Below are 17,826 nucleotides of genomic sequence, written 5' to 3'. Positions count from 1 at the left end.
TTTACCGTATATATGTATATATATTATTATATATACTATATATATAGTATATTTGTGTTTATATATATAGTATATATAGTATATATAATATATATTATATTATATGTATATATATTATATACATATATATATTATATATATATATAGATATATTATTATATATGTATATATACTATATATACATATATATACATGTATGTATATTATATATGTATATATACTATACTATATATATAGTATATATAATATAATAATATATATACATATATACATATAATACATATATAAATATACATACAAAAATATACATAAACATAAATATTACTTAACCCTTTATCATAACAGCTGTATGAAATGTGTAAAAGGGCAGGACTCTAGACCAGTCTGGGCCTTCACCACCTGTGGATAGTTAACAGTCATTTTCCTCATCTGCAAAATGTGGGTAACAATGATAGTGACCTCAAAAGGTGACTGTAGGGATTAAATGAGAAACTACACTTGAATGTCATTCGTACAGTGCCTGACCCATAGCAAGGCTCCAATGTTAGCCATATATAAAAATTCTTATTTTATGATGATTACATCTTATCACCAATTTTTTGCAGCACTTTGCCAAAACAAAAGTTGCCATGGGGTTCTGTAACCAAATGAAGAATCCCTACTTACTCCCAAATGTTTTCGTGTTAAAGCACAAAACTTTGAGTTTGAGCTTGAGGCTCTGGCCCAGAAACAGAAATTGGTAACAAACTTGTATTGCTGGTATCAAAATGGAGACAAACATAAACTAACCTTCACCGCTCCCCTCTGGCACTTCCTTTTGCCTCCCTCTTCCTGTCTGTGAGGAGTACGATGCTACAAGGCTATTGTTCAGAATTTGTTGTAAAGTTAAACACATGTTCCTACAAGTTAACATTTTCTATCACATCAGCAGTGACACCAAGCAATTACACTCCCGTTAAAAGCTAGACTGCCAACCTTTGAAAGCTGGAAATGTCAGTCAGATCTAACATGAGATCCTACATTCAGTTTTAAGAAACATAACACTGATATTTGATTCTTCCTAGCAGAAGGCATAAAGATTTACTCTTTGGACAACATACTACACTGCTTTTTCACAGTACAAAATAGAATAGAGAGTATGATCCAGACTTTGTAAGTTATAAAAACTCTTCGTGTGTGTAATTTGTTACAAGCTATTTTTTTTTAGATTGTATTTATTTATTTGACAGAGAGAGAGCGCACGCACAAGCAGGGAGAGTGGCAGAGGGAGAAGCAGGCTCTCCACCCTAGGACCATGACCTGAGCCAAAGGCAGATGCTTAACTGCCTGAGCCACCCAGGCACCCCTGTTAAAATTTATTTTTTTTTAAGATTTTATTTATTTATGTGACAGAGAGATAGCCAGCGAGAGAGGGAACACAGCAGGGGAGAGGGAGAGGAAGCAGCAGGCTCCCAGCCGAGGAGCCCGATGTGGGACTCGATCCCGGAATGCCGGGATCACGCCCTGAGCCGAAGGCAGACGCTTAACGACTGCGCTACCCAGGCGCCCCTAAAATTTATTAATAAGAAAAAAGGACCATGGTCAAATAAGTTTCATGAAAGCTGATTAAACAAAGCTAAACAGGTGTTCTTATGGGCCTACTTTTCAGAGTCTTTTGTAACCTCATATGCATTAAAAACTACCAGAGGAGGGGTATCTGATGGAGTGTTTCCCAATGGGACTTGTTGATAAAATGTTTTTAAAAGAGTATCTTATTAGCACCCGCATCTGAGGAATTCACCCAGGAAAGAAGAGAGCAGGACACTTGGAATGACTCAGCCCTTCCCCACCCAGCTCCAGACACCATCACATTTTCAAACTTTTCTTACCAGCAACCTCTCAATCATCCCACTGGTGGCCTTTAACCAGTGCTCATCTTTGTCAACTCCCCTGACACCACTGATCATTCCCTCCACAGAAACGGCTTTGAGAGGCAGGAGAATGGCATAGTTAGGATCTGAAAATCTGGCTGGCTACTCTTGGAGCCCTCAAGCCACCATTTAAATAATCTAACCCTCCTGTTACAGGCCCGGCCAGCCCCCGCCAACTCCAGCCACCCCAGCTGAGGTGCGAGACGGTCCAGTCCCAGACATGCTCCCAGCTGAGCTCCCAGCTGCACACAGCTGCCTAAATGACCAAAGCCAAAGCCTCGTGGAAAAGAACCTCCCAGATGGGCCCAGCCATCCCACAGAATCAAATATGCCTTTAGGGGGCACCTGGGTGGCTCAATCTGTTAAGCATCCAACTCTTGATTTCAGCTCAGGTCATGATCTCAGGGTCATGGGGTCAAGCCCCACTTTGGGCTCCATGCTGGGCGTGGAGCCTGCTTAAGTCTCTCTTTCTCTCCCTCTGCCCCTCCCCGCCCCACTCTTGTGCCTGCTCTCTCTCTCCCAAAACAAGACCCATGCCTTTAGAAAGATAAAAGTCTTTCTCTGCACAAACTTACAAAAAGAAAAATAAAATGTTGAACTCCCTCAGGTGATGGTGTGGGGAAGACTTCAGTTCCTCAGCAGTCAAGCTCCTGGCCCTATTCAAGGAGATGAGAGAAAGCAGATCATATCACAGAGAACACAGGGAGCAAAGGGAACATGCAGAGCATTCGGCTTCCGCAAGAAATGGATCCACAGCATCACGTGGGTACACACAACACATTGCAAAGCATACTAGCATGAACTCTTGCCAAACACCAGTGTTAACGGCACCATCCTCAGACTGCCCACTGAATAAACACCTAAGCAAAAACAAAGAACATGGTAATAAATAAGTATGGGGCATCTCAGCATGGACAATTCAGTACAAAACTATATCCAGCCCATATTAGGAAATTCCATGCTAAACACATAACGGTGCTGGGCCTAGTTAAAAACTCACTATTCTTTAAAAAAAGGGACAGAACACTAAATATCTAAAGCCTCCTGTATGTCCTTTGTAGTTTGCTTCATCTTATCTTCTTAAAGTCCTGTATTAAAAATGAAAATACCTTTTTCTTATTTTCAAGAGTCTGTTGGCCATCTGGATGTCATCTTTGGAAAAATGTCTGTTCATGTCTTCCACCCATTTTTTAACTGGATTATTTGTTTTTTGGGTGTTGAGTTGTAAAAGTTCTTCATATATTTTGGATACTAACCCTTTACCAGATCTGTCAATTTGCAAATAACTTCTCCCATTCTGTAGGTTGCCTTTCAGTTTTGTTGGTTGTTTCTTTTGCCATGCAAAACTTTTCATCTTGATGAAGTCCTGATAGTTTTTGCTTTTCTCTCCCTTGCCTCGGGAGACATGTCTAGTAAGAAGTTGCTACGGCCAAGGTCAAAAAGGTTGCAGCCTATGTTCTCCTCTAGGATTTTGATGGTTTCCTGTCTCACACTTAGGTCTTTCATCCATTTTGAATTTATTTGTGTGTATGGTGTAAGAAAGCAGTCCAGTTTCATTCTTCTGCATGTCACTGTCCCGTTTTCCCAACATCATTTGTTGAAGAGACTATCTTTTTTCCCACTGTATATTCTTTCCTGCTTTGTCAAAGATTAATTGACCACATAGTTGTGGGTTCATTTCTGGGTTTTCTATTCTGTTCCATTGATCTGTGTGTCTGTTTTTGTGCCAGGACCATACCGTCTTGATGACTACTGCTTTGTAATGCAACTTAAAGTCTGGAATTCTGATGCCTCCAGCGTCGCTTTTCTTTTTCAAGATTGCTTTGGCTATTTGGGGTCTTCTGTGGTTCCATACAAATTTTAGGATTGTTTGTTCTAGCTCTGAGAATTGTTCTTATTATAGGAAAACCCATATTGGCAGGTAACAGATTTTGCGTTAAGATTCTGACATCTAGGGGCGCCTGGGTGGCACAGCGGTTAAGCGTCTGCCTTCGGCTCAGGGCGTGATCCCGGCGTTATGGGATCGAGCCCCACATCAGGCTCCTCCGCTATGAGCCTGCTTCTTCCTCTCCCACTCCCCCTGCTTGTGTTCCCTCTCTCACTGGCTGTCTCTATCTCTGTCAAATAAATAAATAAATAAAAATCTTAAAAAAAAAAGATTCTGACATCTAAAATTACTTGAACTAGTAATTTAACTAAAAAGAAATAAGCAATTTTTTCAAAGTTCAATCTCAGCAGAATTCAAAGAAAGGCCTTTAAGGAATGCCATTTTTCACCTATCAAAATGGCAAAGATGTTTATAAAGAAAAGGATAAAATTCAGCAAATTTTAGGGAAATTGATGAGTAAATGAAGGTGTCCAACTGTTCTGGAGGGTTATGTGAAATGCATACTCAAAGCCTTCAACATGTGCGTACTATTTTGACCTAGACATCACTCCTCTACAATTTTCCTAAGGAAGTAATTTCAAGGTTAAATATTTCAGCTATTTAGGAGATTTACTGCAACACTGCTTAGAATAGCAAGAAAAGTTCTAGAAAGACCTTCAGTGACTAGAGCAATAAATGCTTAAAAATATTATCTATACAACAGCATACAGTACGTCTCTTAACTGGACTGCACTTAACACATTCACACAATTCCCAGGGTCACCGAGTCATGGGTGAATATGCAAACTGCGGTACTGAAGAGCCCAGAGCAGCTCAGGACAGTAGCACGGGCAGTGCAGGGAGACAAACGCGAGCGCTGGCAAGCCACCACAGCGCGGCACAGACTGCTCTCCGGAAGTCAAAGTGCACGCCTCCAGGGGAGCTGGGCCTGTTCCCATGACTACGCCAGAGATGCCTGTCCATATTAACTGTGATTCCAGGAAATATTAAAATAATATGAACATTTTTAAAAGATTTATTTATTTATTTGAGAGAGAGAGTGTGAGCAAGGGCAGAGGCAGAGGGAGAGAGAGAATCTCAAGCAGACTCCCCACTGAGCACGGTGCCTGACATGGGGTTCGAACTCACATCGAGATCATGACCTGAGCTGAAATGAAGAGCTGTGCCACCCAGGTGCCCCGGTGCCCCAATATGAAATTTTTTTTAAAAAGAAAGCTCTCCAGCTAATTCTGTGGCAGAACCACGTTTGTGATCACTGATCTAAAACCCACACTAAGGATTGCTTCCTTCCTAGAAGCACCTATTCCGGGATGACTCTTCTTCTATACAGCCTGGTTTTTTGCCTCTTCCAGACTCAACCAACCTCCTGTCCCATCAAGGAAGACACTGTGTCTTGGCTAGACTCCTGGAAATACCTCCTTTTGGGTTCCTAGGTGACACTGTGATACTGGACACAGCCTCCCTTGCTAGATTCCCAGAAAGCAGTACAGTGTACTGGTAAGAGTGCCCACCGCCTGGCTCTGAATGCCAGCACCACCACTTTCTAGCTGTGGGACCATGAGCAAGTTACTTAACCTCTCTGTGCTTCAGTTTCCTGAGTGGACTAACCTGAGGGAGTTTCAGAACCTACCTCTAGTGTTGCTGGAAGAAATAAATGAGCTAATACATGTCAAGTGCTTAGACGGTGCCTTAGCACAGGGCAAGTATTCAGTAAGCCTCCGCAGCTCTTATTACTGTTCCTGATTTTGAATCAGATCTATCCTGGCCAGCCCCTAGCTGAGTGTGCTGAAGAGCTGTCTGGCACATGAAAGAATGAACACGTGGGTCCTGGGCGTCCTCGTCCGGATCATCACCGAACACCTCCCCTTAGTATGGCTTTAGATCTAAAGCTTCCCACAAATCCTTCCAAATTCTTACCTTTTGTTGGATCCCTTCACCCCGACTTTTCATCTTCCCTCTGCTAACAACACAAGCTGGGAAGCAGAGGGAGGCAAAACACAGAGGAATCAGGTAGGGTTGTGGGATTTAGACAACACCGGGGAACTGCAGCCAAGGTCAGGCGTACGGAATGCCCTCCAAATACCTTGGCAGGAAACCACACATACAGACAGTTTGCGGTAAGTGTAAGAAAAGAAATGTTTCCAACTGTGTATAAAGGCATTCTGCCCTAATTTCCTTACCACACAGGAGGCAACATGGTAGGTTCACAATTTAACTTGTCTCAAGAATATTTATTGTTTAATAACTCCTCCTCCCTCTGCCCCACCCAGCTACCCTCTCGGTCTGCTTTTCTGATCATCCTGAAGGCTGAATACATTCTTCTCTCTGGAGGATGAGAATAAACACTAAAACCAGGACACGTGATCAGGCCTCCATCAGGCACTATGTCAGTGTGGAGAGCTGCTCTTCAACAAGCATGGTTTTCCTAGGGCTCCACAAGGTAGTCCTTTCTCAAGTTCACCGGTGTGCTCATGGAATTGAAATGCCGCTTCCCATCTAAATACAACATGGACTCTGAAACACGAAAGAGAGAACCGTGAAGAAACCCGTGGAAACTTACAAAATCATTGTACAAACACAAGACTACTTGGGAACACGAGGAGAGCAACGAGCATGCAAAACTGGCACTGGCCATGGCCTGTGGGGTGGGGCCGGGCAAGGCTCCCGAGGGAGTGGGCCTCAACTCTTGCCCCCTCCTTGGGCCAGACCAGTCTCTGACCACCAGTGGCTGCTCGCAGCTGGCACCGACCCTTCAGACAACAGCCAGATTGCGCAGAGCAGTGACTGCCACATACAGGCCATGAGGCATCTGGGCCTTCAGGGCTGCAGAATCTCAAAGCACCATCTTCTAAAGATATGCTCTTGAGCTAACAGGTATCAGTGTACTTCTTACAACAATTTAAAAGAAGAAAAATGACTTTGAAAGTTCTTCCATTCATTAGAGACAAGCAGACATTGCTGCTTACCTCCGTATGTTCTGGGGAAAACCAAGGGCACTTTTTCTTCTGACATGAACGTGAAATGAAAGACATTGGTGGTCATATGCTCTTTACTCTCAAGAGAGGCCACTTCGCTGTGTACTCGGACTTGAATGTAATTGTCCTGAGTAAAGCAAACCTAGGAGATTTAGACATGACAGTCAGTCAAGTGCATTAGCAAGGAGGGGAAAGGCGGTCATAAGATAAACAGTGGCTTAAAAAAAAAAAACTTCTCTTCTAGGCCCAAATGATAAAAAATTGTCTTTTGTCTCTCATCGCACACCTACCTGAGAAGAAAGAAACAGCAATGATCCAACATCAACGGGTTTCTGAAACATGATATCATCCACTGCTACTATAAACGGTCGGGAGCCACTAACAGACAAAGGCAGAATGGGGGTCAACCACAAAATTCAGATGATCTCTATTTCTCCCCTAACAATCAGCTGAAGCAAAATTTAAAGGATCAAAGAATAAGCCTAGGGAAGGGGGAAACAATCCTACCAGTGAGAAATGATAAGCGATACCCCTGAGATGAGATCACCCCTCTACCTTTTCCCTCCTGCCGATCATCACTTCTTCTCAGGTCTTTAACGTACTAACTGACAAAGGCAGAGCAACAGCCTTAGAAAAAGTAACATCAAAGGCAGGTGGTATCACTGTAATAATTATTTAATAACAGAGCATATGCCCCAACACATCCAGACCGGTCCAAAATGTTTCAATTCAATGGGGTAGTACACGTTGCTTCTCAGAAGTTAAAACTACCTTCAATCTAACTCACCCAAAGTTACAAGCAGTAGCCCATCCAAGTTCATATGCTTTCCTCATCAGGAAACCACCAAAGATCCGATTGAAAATGTTGCGCTCCTATAGGACATAAAACAAGGATTAACACACACAAGCTCACGGCCACCCTCAAACACAGAAAAAAGAAAATTAACAACGCTGCCAAATGGAGGTCAGTTTAAAGGTGTGTCAGATTTTCCATGACAACCACGAATGCGAGTTATCCTACGGAAACGATTTTCCATTAACTTACAGTACCTGCGGGTGGCAAACTTCCAAGCTCTTCAGTTTTGAATTCTCCATCCACACTGCATTGGGGGGCAAAACTCGACTTCGAAAACTTACAGTCCTGTACAAATGGAGATTTAGTAAACCTTGTTAATGCCATGGTTTTGCTGCTGAAAAGCAAAATATGTGCAAATAACTACCAATATGTTGAGGCAGACGTAACTGTGGAGAGGGCCGAGGTTTAAACGCTTTCGCAACCTGTAATCTCACCATGCTAACTTACTTCGGATCCAGCGTGTTAAGAAACATCTCATGGATGGTAGTCCTCTCCTCAGCACTGGGAGCCATTTTCAGTAATGACTTGGCACTGAAGGCAACCCTTCTCCCCTTGTTCACTGGAACACAGGACAATAAGGAGTTACGATCAGGGGGGTCACACTACAGCACTGGGGTTCCTGACCTGGGCTGCCTTGGACCCTACAAAGGTAGCATTTCCAGATTTCGAAAAGCCCACGGGAAATTATACACATATCCCAGAGAAGGTTGCTGAGGCTATATAAGGTGTCCGGCGATTCTTTGCCTCCAGATGGAAATTATAGCAGCTCAGTGTGGAACCACTTAAGGCCACACGTAAAGACCATCCTGACCTAGAGTCCTGAGCAGCAGTTATTTCACTGACACATTTCCCATTTCATTAAAAAATGAGAAAGCAAATTCATTCACTTAATGAATATTGTCTAATTGATAAAACTTCAAACTATGGACTCTAATGAAAAAAAATAAGGTATTTTTAATTTCAATAAATTCTTGGCATGAGTAAGACACGTGACCGGTATGAGGAGTCCATCCAGACTCTTCCACAACCTCCTCTGCAGTACAGTTAATGGGCTTTTCAACTGCATCTTTATATTATCAACAAATTTATATACATTCTCCTTGTCTAAAGAGCTCTTCTTCCTCTGGGCTTTCAGGGATGAGCGGATTTATAAATGCCGGCCTAAAGAGAAAAAAAGAAGATTACAGGTTAAGAGGTGTCATTACCCAGTAAATAGAGAAGGTGAACAATTACCCACTAGTTTCAAGAAGTCTTTGCTTCTGGTCTTCGGTAATGCAGCCTGACCGCTTCCATAATAGCCCCGGAACAAATGAAGAGCTTCCCGGCTACAGACTAGTCTGTACACTAGAAAGTTCACGTTTATAAAAAGGATACTGCCTCTCGCAAAAAAATTTCACCTGATCGCGGTAATGAGGAAACAGTCAAAAACAGGCTGTAGAACATTCTATAGGACACCTGGCCTGGACCCTTCGATAAATGTCAATGTCTTAAAAGACAGAAAAGGGCAGGGGGACTCTTTCAAAAAAAAACATGCTAACTGCATGCAATACGTGATCTTTGATGAGATCCTGACTCAGGGGAAAGGGCTATAGAAGACATTCTAGGGACAAGTGGCAAAGTTTGAATATGGATCGTATATTAGATAGTATCACTGTATCACTTAAATCTCTTAGCTATGATAAAGGCATCGAGGTTGTGCAGCAGAATGACCTTATTATCAGGAGGTACATGCTGAACCATCTATGGGTGAAGCAGTCTCAAAACTTCCTTTCGAATGATTCAGGGAAACAGTATCTATGTGTGTACTTATAGATAGAGGGCGAGAGAATAAGGCTAGAGGCAAAATGCTAATCGGTGAATTTAGGTGAAGCCTTTAAGGGTGCTCACTGCATTATTCTACCTCTCCATAGGTAGCAAATCTTTCAAAAGAGAAACAACGATGGAAACAAACATATTGAAATGGCAGCTTGGAAAATTCAAAAGCATCAGCTGTGAAAGAAACTTTAAACCCTGCCCTTTCCAGGGCTGACAAGGAGCCCCAGGCCAGCCAGCAGCAGCAGCGGCAGGTCAGCCAGGCTGGTGGGAGGAGTGAAGAGTAGGCGACTGCTTTCTACGCTCACATCAGTCACCAAAGGATGGTTTGATCCTAACTCGCTCTTCCGAGTCAGCTTTCCATGCAGCAGGAGAGACTTCTCATAGCAGACTCCTCCTTCAAGTTTCTAATTTGTACCAACGGCAATCCCTTTCCATCCCCTCCCACCCCAGTACCACCCCCTACAGTTTGACAGTGTTTCTCCATTTCAATGCCTCAGGTATGAAAGCTGTTAGGAACCAAAACTACAACTTAAGAGGAAAAAAGTATAAAGCCAAAGAAGTTAAAATCTGTAAAATTCAATATGACTTGGAATTGATGGTATAAATTCATGAGGATGGGTGTGTGTTTGCTGCTTTTTAACATACATCCTAGCTCTGTCCACTGAAAAGGCTTAGAGACAATGACAAATGAGTAACAACGTACAGCTCTGGTGCCCGGATTCTGGTCTCTAAATACCAGTGCTCGCTAAGAGGAACCCCAGGACTCCGTGGAGAAATGGCTGATTCCAGGCCTGAGGCAGGAAATGTGTAAGATGAGCCCAAGATATCCCAGAGAACAGCAAGACTAGTGGGGAGATATGAAAAGAGCTTTTCACAGGAGGAAGCTTAAAGGGGCTCCCACTGCCCAAAGATGGTACTCTGAGGACCAGGAAGAACAAGGGCTGCAATTTACTGCAATTCATACCACTAAAATCCATGAATTCACTATGACACTTTTTTAAAAAGCCAAAAAGTAGACAAAGCATGTCATCACTAGCTAGTCAAGCAACTCATTATTCAGAGAAAGTGTAAATAAAGGGCCAGAATGAAACATTAACCCTGACTTTCCTTTACAAACCAAACTGCCCTAGTTAATAAAGGAAAGCTCTTCTTTCCAGAACTCCAGGTAGTAAATATAGCAGGAAAGACAGGATTTAAGAATCGTTTACATCCCTTAATGATTAAAGCAATGATTAGCAATGGATGTTCAAAGCACTGGAGAAAGACTGATAGGGAGCTAGCTATTCACAGGGTGACAAAGTACACTCGGGGTACACCCTGTACCCTACTACAGCCTGCAGATTATTGCTGATCGTAAGAGGATAAAGTGAAGCCTACAATGAAAAGACCACTACAGTCACTACTGAACCACCACGCACCAATCTTGGCATCACTATGAGTGGGACAATCTATCCCTCCTGCTATGATACAACGTGAGATACATTACAGTTTGACATACACGAATCTCACCACCTACAAGATGCTCTCATCAAATAAATTGAACCTGAATCTAATCAAGACTTTAGATCTAACTTCAGTTTACAGAAAATACTAAAGATAGAGAAATAAGTAAAAAAAAAAAAATACCATGAGGAAGCCATGAGACAAATCCAGAAAGTTGGACACCATACAAAAGAGCCCATCTGGCCTTTCAATAAGCTGATATGAAACACTAAGGGTGCAGCAGGGACACACAAGTATTCTGGATTAAAAATCCTTAAGAGATCATATAATTCTGTGAATACACTAAAAGTCATTAAATTGTATACTTTCAATAGGTGAATTGTATAGTATGTGAATTATATCTCGATAAAGCTATTAACAAAAGTAACAGGCTTAAGAGACATAAAAATCAAATGTAGTACATGAACTTTGTTTGGATCCTAACTCAAAAAGATCATTAAAAAGATATCTGAGGAAAAATGAATATGAATTGACCATGAGAATATGTCACGAACTTACTATTATTTTTGTTAGGCACGCTAATGGTAATGTATTTATTTAGGAAAATATCCTCATCTTTAAAGAGATGCCTACACAAAAGTATTCAGAGGTGAAAGGTCACGATGTCTGGGATTTGCTTTAAAATATAACAAAGAAAACTATAGTTTGAAAAAACAGATGAAGCAAATATGGCAAAAAATGTTAAAAAATATGAAGTCCAGGTGACGGGTATACAGAAATTCATTACAGTCTTCTCTCTAGTTTTATGTCTCTTTTAATTTTTCAAAATAAAGAATTAGGAAAAAAGAGCACTTACCCTTTATTTTCAGAATCACGAGCCACCATTACAAATGTTGCATCCAAAACACGACAAAACTCATTGCCATGTAACTAAAGAACAATGGAAAGAAAATACAGATGTAAGAAGTGCATTTACTGGGAAGACGTACTACAATTCTAGCAGCTAGCACGCACACTTGAAAAAGGCTGCAATTAGAAAAAGAAAAGTTAGGGGCGCCTGGGTGGCGCAGTCATTAAAGTGCCTGCCTTCGGCTCAGGGCGTGATCCCGGCGTTCTGGGATCGAGTCCCACATCGGGCTCCTCCACTAGGAGCCTGCTTCTTCTTCTCCCACTCCCCCTGCTGTGTTCCCTCTCTCGCTGGCTGTCTCTCTGTCACATAAATAAATAAAATCTTAAAAAAAATAAAAGAAAAGAAAAAGAAAAGTTAATCATTCATTAACCACCATCTGCTGAGCTGCCAGGCACAGAACTAAGCTCTGGGTGAATGGCAGCATGACCAAAGAGCCTGTGGTCTGGGGGAGGAGAAAGACTTCCTAAAATTCAAACAGCGTCCATGTGAGAAGGGTTGGGATGGCCATGACCAATGGGCTTTGGAACCGCATGTGACTGAGACTCAAGAGCAAGGGTCACAGAGGGACCCTCTGCATCAGCATCATTTAACCGTCCAGCAGTGCGCAGGATGCCGGCGTTCTTCACACCTGCCAGTCCTCACGACGGCACACAGAGCCAGGTGAATGGCTCACTGCTCTCACAGACATTAGTGTTTTCAGTGTGCCAACGACCAGCATATTTGGGTTTCGTGAGCTGAGCACAGGCACTCCCAAGAAGCGCCGAGAATCAGTGATAATTCTGTGGATTGAGTGATATATTTACAATGCACAAGGCCTTTGAGGATTTAAGGCATTTCTTATCCTCCAGGACTCTGTACTTCCAGAGAAGTTATATCATGAAGTCCCATCATCAGTTGGGGGTATAGTAGGCTCACTCTTCAACAGACCTCACCCCTCGTCCTCCTCACTGCTGCCCGTTCAGGCCCCTATCACCCTCCCCCTTAACCCTCTTCCCGCATCTGCTCTAAGCCTCCTGGCACTATATATAAAGCCCTCCACAACACAGCCCAGACTCCTCTCTGGTTGTTCACTAACACCTCCCCGACACCTGCACCTTTTGCCCTGCCACAGCTGACAACTTGGAGGTCCTAGAACGTACTATGCTATTGAACTTGTCCTGGCCATGCCTGTGCCTGATGCCTTCCTCACAGCTGCCCTCCTCAGGACACTCCTCCCCACCCCTGCTCCATCCCTCCTCCCCAGGCAGAAGTCATCATTCCCTCCTTGGTTTGCCATGAGAATGGAAACGAAATCCTCCTCTGAAAGTGGTTCTCAATATAACAGAGATATGGATACCACCCCTATTGGGAGCATTCGGATATGTGTAAAAGAGGCTTTGGTGGTCACATGACTTGAGGGACATCACTAGCAGGGCAGGGGTTACCAAGGAGCTAAACACCTCACAACGCAGGAGATCATCCTGCATCATTAAGAAGCTTCCCACATACAATGCCAATAGTGTCCCTGTGGAGAACTGCTGCACAACGCGTAAATACTACAGACCTCCCTCGACTTACAATGAGATTATATCCCGACAAACCCGTCATAGATTGAAAATACCATGAAGTCAAAATGTATTTAATATACGTAACCTAGAGAATATCCCAGCTTAGCCTTGCCTATTGTACACGTGCTCAAGAACACGGACATTAGCTTACAGTTGGGCAGAATCATCCAACGCAAAGCCTATTTTATAACAAAGTATTGACTACCTCAGGTCATTTATTGAATACTGTTCGGAAAGTAAACCCAGGATGGCTGAATGGGGACGGGCAGGTTACAAGCGGATTAGTCATCTACCCTCACGATCACGTGGCTGCCTGGCAGCTGCAGCTCGCAGCTGCTGTGGTATTACCGATCACTCGCCCAGGAAGAGATCAAAATTCAAACTTCAAAGTACAGTTTCCACTGAACACTCTTTCACGCCATCGTAAAGCTGAAAAATCAGAAGTCAAACCATCCCAAGGTGGGGACGGTGTATCACAGACATTTGTATGCGTGGCTGACTCCCTATTGCAGCACGCGCTCCTTGACGACAAAGACCATTTTGACTCACATTTGCATCCCTCACACTTACCACAAAGACCGGCAGATAGCAGATACCCAACCAATAACTGCGGATGTATGAACTAAGGCAGAAAATGATTGAGCACTACGAGAATGTAAACTCTAAAACAATGAAGTTTTGTTTAGCTCACTGCTGTATGCCTAGCACAGAATAGGCACTCAAGAAACAATGGCTAAAGGAACAATAAACGAATGGATGTCGGGAAGTGGGCTAGGCGACTCACACCCGGATGCTGCTCTCAAGACATGTATAGCCTGGTAGAAGAGAAAACGTTCATACGCAGCTTGGTGGAGAAGAGATTTGCAGATGCCAGGAGAAAGAGTCCGAACAAGGGCATTGAGGAAGGAGTCATGGGGAAGCATCAGGGGCTGGGCGGTGGGAGGACGAGGGAAGCATCCGAGCACGAGGGAATCCAGAAGCACAGGCAGAATGTGGGTACGTGGAGCCAGAGCACAAGGATTTCAGGCAAAGAAAAAAGCATAAGCAATGATACTCATCCAACTCACTGTTTAAATTATGGTTTATTACGACGAACACCTACTAGTGCCAAGCAACAAGAATGCAAAAATGAACAACTCTCCTCTCTTAGAATGTTCAGAATGTCCAGTAGCAAGATCTAGGAAGGTATATAAATGACAAGTTGGCGGAAGTACAGTGGGAAAGGTAGGTGGGAGCTAGTTTATGGAGCACCTTGGATCCCAACTAGTCAAAAGAGTTTTGACTTTAATGCACGGAGAATGGTCACAGAATGTGATGTGATGCAATGGGATTTAAGATCGGCTTTGGAAGGTCTAACTGGTAAAAATCTGTACAGTTAACAGAGAGACAACAGACTAGAGGCAGGGAGACTCACTAACTAGGCCCCTGCATTTCATTCAAGGCCTTACTGCCTCTTGTGTGACAAGAAAGAACTCTGGTGAGTTGTTATGGGTGATAAATTTGCAAGACTTGGCAAAAGGCTGTGTGGGCAAAGGGGAAAATGGAGGAGGATCAGGACTGGAAAAGAAGCTGATGTACTCAGTTTGTAATACACTGGATTTTAGGTAGCAATAGCACATGTAGGGAGAGAGATGTAACAGGCACTCGAAAGATAGGTCTGAACGTCAATCCCAGAAAAGATTTGGGACCACCTCCATAGTAATGATAATAAATTAACATTATTGCCAACATGGGATTAGTGGTCACTGTGTGACAGACAACTGTACCAAGTAATTAAAACAGGTTGTTTTTCATTCATCCCTACCCAACAGTAAAACATGGTACTATTACTATTTCCATGTTACACTTGAGAAAACAGAAGCTCAGAGAAGGTCAGTAACTTACCCACAGTCACATGGCTAATAAGCAGCAGAGCTGGCATTTGAACCTACGGGTACCCAAACCAAAGGCAAAGCACCTATCACCAAGCTTCCTCTCTGGAGTAGAAAGGATCACTCGGTTCTTGAGTTATTAGTCAAAATGGCCGATGAGAAACACAAACTTAAAGCAGAAGTCTGTACTTGTCAGACATTAATTTTCATTACCTCTCTCCTCACAATAAGTCCTGTATCTCTTTTCAGCCTATTTAGCCAAGATTCAAATTACCAAGATTCTCCAGAAAGCAGGTCCTACAGCTGGAATCTAAACAGGGTAGGAATCAACCATGTAGGTGGCTCAGTTGGTTAAGAGTCCAACTCTTGGCTTCAGCTCAGGTCATGACCTCAGGATCCTGGGATTGAGCCCTGTGTCAGGCTCTGTGCTTAGCGGTGAGTCTGCTTGAGATTCTCTCTTCCTCTCCCTCTGCCCTCACCACCCCTCTCTCTCTCTCAAAAATACATAATAAATCTTAAAAAAAAAAACAATGTGGACAAATCATAGCTATAGACCCTACAACCTTACTGTGTTTTGTTCTAAAAACAGTGTTACTGTCAGTTATAGCAACATGGGAGTTAAAGAATCCTACTGCTTATATGTAGCATCAAACAAAAAACTACTTAACTATTTTGACAAAAAACTTTAATTACTGCAGAGCAAGCTTCAGACTTCTCTGAAAGGTAAAACGCTTCATAATTCCAAAACAGAAAAAATGTGTCTGAATAATGGGCCTATTGAATACCCTGGCATAACTGGAGAAGCCATTCTTTTTCTCCCTTATTATTATTATTTTTTTGAGTAAAGTTGACACACGGTGTTACATTAGCTTCAGGTGTACAACACAGTGACTCAACAAGTTTATCCATTCTGCTATGCTCACCATTCTTACTCTGAATTATCTGATTTCTGTGCTATTATCCTCTTTGAGGAATCTTTTCTTGTCAAATTTCTTCATTTCTTTATAATAGCTACTCTGAACTCTGCGCATTAGAGGGGTTGTTCCTAAGTGCCATATTGGTCTAAGTGACTGTTATGGGTTGAACAGCGTCCTGCAAAAAGATATGAAGTCCTATCCCTCAGTACCTGTGAACATGACTTTACTTGGAAATAGGACCACTGCAGATATAATCAGTTAAGATGAGGTCATACTGGAGTAGGGTGGGGCCTTACTCCAATATTACTGATGTTCTTACAAGAAGAGAAGAGGGCTGCCTGGCCGGCTCAGTCGGTAGAGCATGTGACTCTCGATCTCAGGGTCATGAGTTTGAGACCCACACTGGGCACAGAGATTACTTAATTAAAAAAAAAAGGAGAGAAGAGACACAGAGACGCAAGAGGGAAAGAGCACATGGCAATGAAGGCAGAGACTGAAGTGTTAGAGCTGCAAGCCAAGGAATGACAAGGACTACCAGCAAACCACCAGAAGCTAGGAAGAAGCAAGGAAGGACTCTCCCCCTACAAATTTTAGAGGGATCATGGTCCTGCTGAGGCCTTGATTTTGGACTTCTAGCTGCCAAACTATAAGATAATTTGTTTTAAGCCACCTACTTTGTGGTACTTTGTCACAGCAGCCCTAGGAAACTAACAGAGTGACCAGTACCATTCATGCCTAATGTAACTCAAGACTCTTGTGACATTATTTGGGGCAAAACCAGAAACAAGCACCTTAATACGTAGCTATATACAATTTGAAAGTAATAAACACTGACCATAAACACCAAATAATGTGTCAGTCTTTATACAGGAGGAGGTCATTAAAAACCCAGCATTTACAGGATGCCTGGGTGGCTCAGTCAGTTGAGTGTCCCACTCTTGATTTTGGCTCAGGTCATGATTTCAGGGTCCTGGGATCGAGCCCCGCGTTGGGCTCCCAGCGCAGCAGGGATTCTGCTTGAGATTCTCTCTCTCCCTCTGTCCCTCCCCCCACTTGCTTTCTCTTTCTCTCTCACTCTCTCTAAAAATAAATAAACAAATCTAAAAACAATAACCCACCCATCTGCAGGACATGAACTTTCAATTATTTTTCTAGAAGTAGTGAGCTATATACCTGTCTATTGGTAGATAGGTAAATACACTTTTCTTCCACTAGACCCGGCTGGTTGTATTAGAACAAGTGGGCAAACTTTAGACGAATACAAACCTGAAACATTTGCATCTTCACTTCCATGGATGTCTTCCCAACCCAGCTAACATGGCCACTGAACTTAATGTCCTGTTCTGGGCTTAAGCTCGTCTTACACATATCTGTAAAACAGAAAATCAATCTGAGTTCAAACCATACCCCTAATTTTCTGTATTACAACTGGAAAATTTCACTTGAAATTCTGGCAAATTCACCACATTTCCTTTTTTTCTTTTTTTTAGTCTTTGAAACTAAAAACAACTTTTTTGACATAGAAAAAAAATTGTGTATCTTTTTGAAAACTGCAGACAATGCAAAGAATATAAAAAATAAAACTGGAATCATGCAAAACCCTTCCAAAGATTACTATGATAAACATGTATCTTGCTATAGAGCATTCTAGACATTTTCATATATATATATATATATATATATATATATATATA

General features: G+C 42.5%; 1 protein-coding gene across 3 annotated transcripts in view; it reads right to left on the bottom strand.

Annotated features, from left to right (window-relative positions):
* Positions 1-6,008: 6,008 nt before the first annotated feature.
* ACOT9 (acyl-CoA thioesterase 9) overlaps positions 6,009-17,826 on the bottom strand; it is a 31,810-nt gene continuing 19,992 nt past the window's right edge. For all 3 annotated transcript variants that reach the window (XM_040633476.1, XM_040633467.1, XM_040633469.1), the window contains 9 exons: positions 17,399-17,502; positions 11,744-11,817; positions 8,723-8,790; positions 8,077-8,188; positions 7,824-7,914; positions 7,561-7,646; positions 7,064-7,151; positions 6,765-6,915; positions 6,009-6,312 (listed from right to left, as the gene is read on the bottom strand). In XM_040633476.1, coding sequence (XP_040489410.1) covers positions 6,224-6,312; positions 6,765-6,915; positions 7,064-7,151; positions 7,561-7,646; positions 7,824-7,914; positions 8,077-8,188; positions 8,723-8,790; positions 11,744-11,817; positions 17,399-17,502 — 863 coding nt within the window. In that variant the 3' untranslated portion in view covers positions 6,009-6,223. The remainder of the gene's footprint in view (positions 6,313-6,764; positions 6,916-7,063; positions 7,152-7,560; positions 7,647-7,823; positions 7,915-8,076; positions 8,189-8,722; positions 8,791-11,743; positions 11,818-17,398; positions 17,503-17,826) is intronic.

The sequence above is a fragment of the Ursus maritimus genome, assembly GCF_017311325.1.
Source record: "Ursus maritimus isolate PB19 chromosome X unlocalized genomic scaffold, ASM1731132v1 scaffold_X1, whole genome shotgun sequence".
Lineage (NCBI taxonomy): Eukaryota > Metazoa > Chordata > Mammalia > Carnivora > Ursidae > Ursus > Ursus maritimus.
The sequence above is the reverse complement of the archived record's forward strand: the minus strand, read 5'-3'. Positions and strand labels throughout refer to the sequence as shown.